This window comes from Glycine max, chromosome 14 (assembly GCF_000004515.6).
Source record: "Glycine max cultivar Williams 82 chromosome 14, Glycine_max_v4.0, whole genome shotgun sequence".
NCBI classification, from domain to species: Eukaryota; Viridiplantae; Streptophyta; class Magnoliopsida; order Fabales; family Fabaceae; genus Glycine; species Glycine max.
Window position 1 is genome coordinate 12985317 of NC_038250.2, and position 11319 is coordinate 12996635.

Below are 11319 nucleotides of genomic sequence, written 5' to 3' on the forward strand. Positions count from 1 at the left end.
AAGACAGTAAAATATGCATATATGGTATGGAAGTATGTTTTTAATAAAAAAAAAAATGATCATATCAAAGTATTCCAATACCAACAAAATTCTGAAGATTGTGTTGAATAAACTAGGGAAGACGTTAAAATACGCTTACATAGTATCAAAGTATTTCAGGATCGACAATATTTTGAAGGCAGTGTTCAATGAAGAAAATGTTTTAATATTTTTAAGAAAATGACAACATGAATACAAGTTTTTAAATTTACTAGAGGAGAATAAATTTGTTTCTTAGATATAGAAGATTTATAAATATACCAATTTATGAATAATTGAAAATATTTATTTTGGCAATAATAGATTATAAAATTATTAAATATTTTCATAACAATTGACTGTAAATTAATGCACTATTTTAAAGAAAGTTTAAAATGTTTTATAAACTTTTCCAAGAGTTCCATTCCTAAAAATGCCAAATTGCATGTTGATTGATTCTCAAAGCAAAGAGTTACTATTACAACACAAGAACCGACTCATACTCATTCCAAAAGAACATGAGTTTGCTAATAACGTAAAAATCGTGCCGGTTTCTAATATATAATTACTTTTATAAGTGTTTTTTAGTTTTAAGATTTGTTTTGATTTTGATGAATCTTTAAAATTTAACTTATCTAAATTTTCACTTTAAAAGACTTAAATTGTTTTTATATAATATATTTTTTTAGTTTATTATCTAAAATTTATTTTTTTATTTTACTACCAGATATTTTTAAATTTTTCCTTTTGATATATGTAATTAACCTATTAAGTAATAATAAGACAAACTAATAAAATGTTACATTATCAATTAAACAATAATGTAACATGTTAACAGCATCAGTCCAAAGATAAAACGTCTTAATCTCTTCCTTTAGCCTACCAAAAAATAATTTTTTTTATTATTAATATATGTATATTGAACATACCGGTTATCAAGAACCATACTTGGGTGATAATACTCTGTGCTGCGTGAGGTCGATGTAAAATGGTATTATTCTAATGGTACGATTCGGATTGGCTGAAGTCATTAGAATCAATCACTTTTGTTTTTTTAGGAGATTAGAATAAATCACGCTCCAAGTGGTATATGTTATGTGTATGACAACGCAGGATTAGTTGCGTTCTTTTATTTTAATGAATTTCAAAACTTCTTTTCTTCCCAGTTCTCACCCCTCATATGCTTGCGCCAGAAAACAAGAGCAATGTCAGAGCATAAAATTCTACAATCTTTGAAATAGAGGGTTCTAGCACGTTTTCTTAAAAGCTGCGCCCTTTGACAAATCTTCCCTTAAATTTTGTATAAGACAAATATTACTCAATATCTTTTAGATATTGATTATAAAATTAAAATAATTTTTTTTATTAAAATACATAAAATTATATTATTTATGATTTTTTACGTTTTCACAATACATTAATTTTTTAACCCATGCCTAAGGATATATTGGTCACTAAGACCCTTTGGACAATGACAAACTCAAGAGGTCATTACCATACAGCAACGAAGCCAAATGACATAATCTTTTTCAAAGTTACAACGTGATTGGCTGAACATAAATCAGTCCCTAAAAGGGTCACGAGGAAGAAATCTTGGACTTGAGAACAGCTAGCTAAGAGCATGAGAAGGTTGAGAAAAATGGGTTATATTATGGGAATAATTAAGAATAATGTGAATTGTGAACCACCACAATAATGCCCAAATGTTTTTGTCTGGCAATATCTTAGATATGACATTGGTATATTCTTAAACCACAAAACTTACCTATAGTTTTATAGGTGATTTTGGTGTTATTATCTAATCATAAGTTTTATCTCATTAATTTATGTTGACTTGTAATGCAATCACCGAGATAAAACTTTAATTTTGACCGAAAAACGATATCAACAATACCTAAAAAACTGCATCTAAATTTTGTCCGATTTAAATTGGGTTATGTAATTGCAATTGTGGCCACTCTTTTTGTGCCTTCACAGCTACAGCAGCAATTTCAGTCACATTTTACCCATCATTTTGTTAATCGCAAGGCAAATACAATTGTGACTCTAGCTTCAGCTCAAAACCATGCGAGTTCATTCCCTATGCATCAATTAGAGGGCCTGGGGTGGAATGACAGAGCAGAGCTCAATAGATCCATAATCAAGAAGCTCCTCAATCATTTGCTCTATGTGATCTTCCTCAAGAGGCTTAAATTGTAGAGGAACATTTTCCACAGCTTTAACCCTTTTCCCACCCCTGTTGGCCTCTGACTCTTGCTCCTCCTCTGGTCTCTTGTGTGGCAACACTGCAGGAGTTTGCTCACTCCTCACACTGAAGTTGCTAAATAGTGTGGTTGTGGAGGTTGCATTTGGCACTGAGGGTGTTCTCTGAGACTCACATTCCAAAGCTTGTCTTGTTATTTGCAAAGAAGCCATGTAGCAACTGTGAAGTTTTGCAGTTAAAGTTGCTGAGAGAAGCTTTGAACTAGAAGATGATGAGTGTGGCACATTTGGGTTGAAAGGGAAGTTTGTCCTTGCCCTTGCACCACACATTAGCCTGGCTGCTTCATCATAGGCTCTGGCTGCATCCTCAGCTGTTTCAAATGTACCAAGCCATATCCTAGTCTTCCTGCACCAAAACCTAAACAATCATTTATATTTCATGTTTGGTTTGATTCACTTAAAAAACAATAACAATAACAAAAATCTTTTCCCTGTCTAATAAGGTTGATTGCATGAATTACACGAAGATATTCAGTCCGATTAAAAATCACTTTCAGAGATATTTTAGAAAATAATTAAGAACAATGATACCCTTTTACTAGATTGTGAAAAAAAATTAAAATTAACAAAATGTGATTATTTCTCATTAGTTGCTGAGCATTACAATTTGCAAGGACATACACTAACATTTTTTTTTGGAAATGAATGTGGTTAATTTTTTGAAGAGGTGTGAAAACTTGCATGGGAGTGGAAAAACTTACAATATAGGGTGGCGAATTTCGGAGACCCAAGAACCCCAATGCCTTTGTCGGACACCTCGGTAACGCTGTTGAGGTCTGGCCATGTTGGGGAAAAGAAAATGGATTCTTTTTCTTTCAAGAAAGTGTGTTTTGTGAAAAATGTTTTTGAGTGGGTTTTTGTAGTTGGGATTGTGAGCAGACATTATACTATTTTTTTTCTAATTGGCACCCAGTTAAGAACGTGGGTCCCACAGGGGATTTTCAGGTCTAATAACCTTCTTTTTCTTTCCCTATCAGCTGTAACTTGGCTATATAGCAATTTGCAAGCCATGATTACTGCATATTTCATAGGTATTTAATAACCTTTTTTTTTAGTCATGTGCACAAACATACATATATCTACCTGTTATAGTAATTGCGGGTTGACACGAGTAATGAAGATTACATTCTGAATTCCCATTTTTGTTTTTATAGGTGTGAGTTTGAATTTTCTATAATACCATTTTTTTTTGTTTGGTAAATAATCTTCTATAGGAAAAAAATTTGGTGCCTAGGGCTAGTTGAACAGCTGTAACGTAATGAAATTGCGGACTTTGTATGGTAATTGTTTAGGTAAGTCTTTACTGACAATTTCAACATATCATTAGCACCTTATTCTACCACTTTCTAAATAGAAAAAGTACATGATATATTTTGTTCAAGAATAAAATATATTTTCGTGTTTATAAATATTAAAATATTTGAAATTTATCCTACAAAATTTTTAGTATGTTTTTTATCATCATAAAATTGAAATGTATCATTTTCTGGTTCAAAGCCTCAAGCGTAAATTCAGATAAACTTAAACTTACGATGATGACTTTTTATATCTATTATATACCTAACCAATGTAAATGTGACATTTTTTATATTGATTATGTATATAACCGATGTAAAATGTGACATTTTTTGCAAAGGCTAAAAGCAATACATGTAGGTTTAGATGTTTAAATTTTGTTTCGGGTAAAAAAATAATACATTTCAATCTTGTAAGGACGAAAAATATACTAAAAATTTTATAGGGACGAATTTCAAACATTTATATATTATGAGAACGAAAAATATATTTTAACTTTTGTTTAATTATACTTTGCAAAATTGAGAAAATAAGAGACCAAATATATAATTAAATCTAAATTTTTTTAAGAAAATTACTTCCCTTGACTCTACAAAATATAAAATATAATCATACATTCTTCTCATCATGTGAGTAGTGAGCAAATTGTGATAATGACTGTTCTGTTGTCTCCTATTGGGTAAAGTTTGAATTAAAATATCTTTGACCAACAAGTATATCAAATATGAGAAACACGCATATTGCCTTAATAAAAACAAGAGGCACTTTAGTTGGAGGTTCTTCTGCGTTATACCTTGTACTGGACCATTTGGAGACCAAGATAGCGATCATACGTTGCAAATTGTTGGTGTGATCGGTAGTAACACATGTGCAACAGATGTCAACAAATATCTTTTACCATTGCACTTTCTGGATGTACATGTTATCACTTATCAATATGTTTATTCTATGATTGGGTCAATCCCAAGTTGGAACACCCCTTGGGTTAAAATCAAAGATTCTTTGACCATCATAATTAATTACCCTAACATGTCAAATAATTTTATCAAATTTTTTGTCACTATTATCAAATCACAAACCCATCAAAGCAACAAAACCCTTTCCTCTATTCTTTATAATTATCTGTGGGGGGGGGGGGGGGACATATGATGAAATGTGCTAGTTATGGAGATAAAGTATTGGTACTTGCATGGGAGAAGAAATAAACAATTATAGTAATCAAGGGAGCTGAATTTTACAAGTAATGCCAGCCATAGAGCTTTTTATATATGCACCCTCAAGCATGCAAAGTGTAGAATACAATGCACTTAATTTATGAGCAATTGGCATGAAATTGAGAGTTTTGTTTTGAATTGATTGAGTGTGTGTTTGGATACTCCTCAAAATCATGATAGACTATGATGAGATAGATTAATCTTGATTGTGATTAAATTTTACATGTTTGAATTGTTTTTAAAATCATAATAAAATCTATATGATACATAAAAATCATGATAAAATCTATGATGAGATGGATTAATCTTGATTGTGCTCAAATTTTACATGTTTGGATTGTTTTTAAAATCATGATAAAATCTATATGATACATAAAAATCATGGTAAAATTAAAATAAGCAGAAGTAACTTCTATTTTTATTTAAATCAATTTTATTCAAAATTAATTTTGTAAGGGTCAATCCAAACACACATTGATTTGTTGAGCAACATACAGCTTAGTGCATGCATATATTGTTTTTAAAAGGAAACAAACTCTTATGTTGCTTAGGATGCGTGATAACATCGGTAGGATTTTAGGAATTTGGTTGGTATATTGTGGCCCATGTACTTCTTGTAGCTACTGTTCACCCTCGTGCCCAGATAATTCATTCAATATTCTACAGATTCAGCTGAACACATTAAAAAAACAAACTTACACATAAAATTAAATTTTTAAGACAACATCTCCCTACGGCCCTACCCCCCAAAATATAATAAAGCTTTAAAATTATTTAAATAATAAAATTTACAAGGTTAATTACACAAAAAAATAAAGCATCAAAGCATGACTTGTTTTAATTCTTAATATTATAGAAAAAAAGAAAATTTGTTTCTTAAAATTAATCTTCTGATATTTCACTTTTGGCATTTGGTCTGTCAAATTGATCTTGCTATTTCAGTCTTTAATATTAGAAGCTGTCAATTTGATCCTTGATCAAATTCTAAAACCAAATTGAAAATAATTATCAAATCTAGAGATTAAATAAACTAATTTGGTTATATAAATAGTATATGCACCAGCCGTGTGTAAAGAAATTTTATACTATTATTTAATCACAAATTATTAAGTATGAAAAAATTGTCATTTTTATAATAATTACATTAAAAATCATATTAATTGTAATTTTTAATTAGTTAAAAATGTAATAAGAAAATTACTTTAGCAATGCAATGTTCATTAAGTTCTTTGGAAATTTGAGAAATTAAATTAATTAATAGTATTAAAACAATTGTTGGGTCATTCATTGAATGGAAAGGTTAATTCTCGGTCACTCTCATCTCATCTATGCCATGTGCTGAACTTAACTACCACCTTAGAATTCTTCCTATTTGAATAAAACAAAATGGGGGGTCCATTATGCATGCTGACTGCAGGGGAAGAAGTTTGGCTGTCTTTGTGCCACGGTTAGCTTTAGACAAAAGAACGGTGGTTAATGATGTGCCGTTTATTTACTTATGAAAAATCAAGAATATCATCAATTTTATTAAAAAAAAAAAATAACACGGTTTGTGATGGTTTACAAAGCTATCTAGCTAAGAGGGTTAAAAGCTTAAATCTTAATTTTAAAACCTAAATCAATTTGATTGGTCCAATCGGTTCGACTATAAATCTAAGAGACGATCCAATCCAATCCAATTGAATCAATAAACCGGTTAGATCAAAATTAAATATTTTTTTAAAAATTAAAATTTAATGAAAATATAAAAAATATGATATACTAAAAATTGAACCAATAACCTAAAATATATTAAATGGATCAACTTAAGATCAAACTATTATAATTAATTATTAAATTTATGATACAATTAATACATTTATTTATATTTTATGTTAGTTATACTTGTTTATGTGATTCAATTACCGATCCATCAACGATCGGATCGGTTTAACTGCTTTACTTTACGTTTTACTTTTTGTGGTAGATTTTATTTTTGTTTCATTCTTAGCTCAGTTAGCTGTGAGAAAAGAATAAGTTACCAGCCAGTAACAAGGGAAAGTTAAAAAAATAAAAAGAAAGACAAGAAAAGGAGGTGACAAGAGGTTCAAGCAGCATTTAAGCTGTATGCATGTCATGGATTGTAAAAGTTGTAACTTTATCAACATTCCAATCTATGTTTCTCAATCTTTCTTTTTAGTTTTGCTTTTTGCATCCAGCTAAGATCAAATTAACTTATGTGCATTAAATGTCAAGAAAATGATATTAATAATTAAGAACTACTTAATTAGGACCAACCCATATAAACATACGCGTGAAGTGGGTCTAGAATTATATAGAGCATGGGCATGCATGGTTGATGAAAACAAAAAATTGTATGCCACTGTATAAAAAAAAAATGTATGTCGCATATTTCTCTCCACGCCAGTTTATATACAATAAAACCATTAAGTATCTTGTTTCAATATTTTAATTTGTCCCTTTTCATGTCTCCTTAATTAAAAATTAACACATGAGCAAAAATATAAAATAAAAACTAAAATGAGTGATGGGATATATTTGATTTCGATTTTCAACAACTGATTTTAGTTTTTAAAAAGCAACCGAATAAAATTGTTCGAACAGTTAATAAATTAAGTGTGGGGTAAGGCACAAGTGCTCAAAGTAGAGTGTAAGATTGAGGGAGATACTGAACAAGATGAAGATAGAAAGGAAAAAAGAGGAAACATCTTCTAATTGTTTTTTTAAACACTTGTTTTGAAAATAATTTTTAAAACTTAATTGTTTTTTTAATGAGAATTTGTGAAATTCTTTTTGTAAACAAGCTTTAAAATCAAAAGGTGAAAAAAGAATCAAGCATTGCTCTAATTTTTTTTATTAATCACATATCACCTTTAAAGATATAAAAGGTGATTTCAATCTTTTATTTTTGAGAAAAATATGTTTTTGGTCTTTTGAACTTTTAGTCAAGCTTGTATTTGATCCCTATATTTTAAAATTGATTAATATAGTCAGAGTTTTTAAAAATATGTGAGTTTAGTTCATCTTTCAATTTTGTGGAAGTCAAATTAAATCCCTCACTAAATATTAAGTTTAAATATGATGAAAGACTAAATTCCCATATTTTAAAAATAAATTCATCAATTTGAAATTAATCAAAATCAACTTAATCAAATTTGATTAAAAAAGTCTGGGAACTAAAAATAAATATATTTTATTTTATTTTTATATAAAAAATAAAATTAACTTTTTTCTCTTCATTTTTAAAGGTGATATGTTATTTCAATCTTTTTTATTTCATAACCTATTCCTTCAATATAATATATAGTATAGTATGTTTTCTCCAAATCTTAAGTTCATGATCTCCATATCCAGTCCATGTCGTGCCCTCTATTCTCCTCACATATCACACAAGCCTCACACGCAAATTTGTCCACATGAATAGCATCCATTGAATTCAACTGAGAAAATAACAGGGGTCAGACAAATATAACATGGGAATTTTCTATAAACCTAGTGGCAAAAGCCCTTAGGTCTTTTTCTCAATTCTTTTGTTCGGATCCTAACTCCATTAATACCCACATGGCACATGCCTGCATGGGCATGTAGAAGATACATTCCCTTGCTTTCTTTTCTTTAATTTGTTTTTATCTTCTTTCCTAAGGTTTTATTATTGTTCAATGAATATGAATCTGATCGACAACGTTTACCTATAGTATAACTTTAAGCCGCACCTAAAATTCTTTTCTTGGACATTGCAAAGTAAAATTCATCATTTTAATTTAATAACCATTGGTATACATCCTTTTTGCTAAGATGTTGCATCGACAACTACTTCATACCCGTTACTTAATTCAATGAAATTAACTATTTTCATTCATTTATGAATAATGAAACAATGGAAATGAGATTCACAAGTTGATGTGCAAGCTGACATTAATACAACTTAATTTGTTTCCTATCAACAACTTAACAGTCAAACTGAAACAAATTTCATCTCAAGTTGATAGATTCATAACATAATTAATTGATGTTGAATAGTGAATCATGAAAAGATATGATAGTGATAGATATATATGTTCTAACTACCTCTAGACCGTAGTCCATGGGATTTTGCCAATCTCTTACCCTCTCGAAGCATAATTACCAATGTTTACATTGGACCTAAAAAGATATATATACAAAGAGGGCTGCTATTTAGTACGACAATCCACTGCACGAAATGCACAAGATGAAACATCAAATGGCAGTGATTTATTTCAAAACAAATGTTACTTGAAAAAAAAAATCAGAAATTGACGGAATGCACGGTTCGTGTGTTTTGAACGAAAGTCGTTTCTTACCTTTAAGCATTTTCCATATACAAAATCAATGAATCAAGAGGTGATGCATATGTTTAAAACGTCGACACTTTCCGAACATGTAATATTGTGTAAGCTTTTTTTTTGTGTGTGTGCACTAAAAATATTCTCAATAGATAATCGGAGATTAATTTTTTTAGATACATAGAGATTATCAAAATGAATTTAATTTGTTTATCTCAATTTTTTTTTTCATTCACATAATCAAGAATAAAAAAAATCTCAGCTATCTACCATTTTTGTAGTGTTGAATTTTATTGGTATACCATGTAGGATAACACCCGCACACACATTTATAAATTATAACAAACAATTGATAATGAACTATAAGTTGATAACAAGTACATTTAATCTGTTTTTCATATTTAAATAAATCATGCTAACACTCAAATATCACATTTAGTAAGATATAAACTGAAATAATTTGAGGGCCATTGAACACATTCTATTATTATCAAAATTCTTTTATGCAACATTGTATTTGTCGTAAATTAATTCAGCATTGCATTTTCATTTAAGATGCATATAAATTGTCTAAACGTTATATTTTGAAGAAGTAATTACTGCATATATATGTTTCCGGAGGAAAGTCTTTTTCTATCTCCAGTAGTATATGAAAAGACTGCTCCTAATCCTGTCTGGCCAGTCAATTTTTTTGAATTATAGGCTAGCTAATATTGTTGACTAGCCAAACAACTTATAATCGTTGGACTGCCATGAAAAAGATATATATGGAAACTACGATGTGCTTGTTTTCATTGTCATTATAAGTGACATGTATTTATTGATACAGGTTGTTATTCATACAATGATTCATACAATATTTAACATTTTTATGTTAATATATTTTTATCACATCATCATTTATGTTCTGAGCTAAATATGAATTTTACATGTTGTGTACATGTGACACACGACTTGACGCACATCGGTCGACTTGAGAATAATAAGCTGGCGACAAATTCAACATAAGCATAAGTCGAAGACAGCCTAGAAATAACCGACTTATAATAAATACATAATAAGTTTATGACAATCCTTAGAATGAGACTCCCAATACAAACACTTATAATAAGTCAGGTGGCTAATAGCGCGACGACAACATCAATATAGATAAATATCTTGTAATCACATGGAGAAGATGATAACCCTCACACATTTTGAACACACTCGATTCCTAAGATCTCTCTCTCATTCTCCTCTCATTTCACTCCACGTTGCACAAAGCAAATCACATTTTGTGTCCTACACCGTAACAAGGGTGCCCTCTATGGGAATCTTTGATTCTCTAGGATGAAAGGATTCATTGCTCGTAAATATTTGTTATGGTGAGCAAGTGAAACAAAAAAACATTAGCAACAACAAAACATTCTTCGCTTGTGACAAAATCCACAGCCTTGCCAAGGATGGAAGAAAATATGGCATTCAGGAGTGCACAATTGCTTGAGCTCGTAGAGATGCTCAAACAACAAAAAATGATTTTTGAAGAGCACCAAACATTGATTGTGGATTTGTGTAAGGAGAAAGATTATGCTCAAAATGAGCATTCAAATGCAATGGAAAGGGAAGGAATTTCATTAACGAGAAGAAAACATGTAGAAAACAAGCTCAAAAAATTGAAATCATGTATTCCACCAAAATCAAAAAAGAAAGAATCTTCGATCATCGTCGTTGAGGAGACAGGGGAAAAAGTAGATTATGATGAAGCCATTCCCTTCAACATGTCATTTTCCAAATGATTAGTGGAACTTCAAGTCCCAAAGAAGTTAAGGAAGCTTCTAGCAATGGAATTGTATGATGGATATTTTTATCAAACAATCACTTGTTGACATTCAAATTGATGTTATCGTTCAAAGGAGCTTTTGCTTCTATAATGTGTTGTGGATTTTCACTCTCACTGAAATCCACTGCATTGAAATGGTTTCAATCTCTTCCATCAAGATCTACAAATTCATGGTTGGACTTGAGGGAAAAATTTTGGTCCTCCTTCGCAGCCAGCAAGGAGAGACCAAAGACAAAACCAACCTAAGGTTGATCCAACGAGGACCTGAGGAGCTGCTCAGATGATACATCTCACAATTCAACAAAGAAGCCAGAGCTGCAGACAATCTACAACTAGGACTTATGTTGATGTTGGCTAAAGACGGTGTGAGAAGAGGATCTCCTTTCTTCATATGCATGTCAAAAAT

The 11319-nt window shown here is 30.3% G+C and overlaps 1 protein-coding gene across 2 annotated transcripts; it reads right to left on the minus strand.

Moving 5' to 3' along the window:
* Nucleotides 1–1485: 1485 nt before the first annotated feature.
* Nucleotides 1486–3300, minus strand: LOC100807612 (ethylene-responsive transcription factor ERF003). Of its 2 annotated transcripts, none has more exons than XM_014766629.3 (2): nt 2982–3300; nt 1486–2638 (listed from the first exon to the last, which is right to left on the minus strand). In XM_014766629.3, the coding sequence occupies exons 1-2, from the start codon at nt 3161–3163 to the stop codon at nt 2110–2112; spliced, it is 711 nt and encodes a 236-aa protein (XP_014622115.1). In that variant the 5' UTR covers nt 3164–3300; the 3' UTR covers nt 1486–2109. The 2 variants fall into 2 exon arrangements, with proteins under 2 accessions (XP_014622115.1, XP_003545440.2); XM_003545392.5 differs by having other exon boundaries at nt 1491–2626; nt 2982–3286.
* Between the last annotated feature and the right edge of the window lie 8019 nt (nt 3301–11319).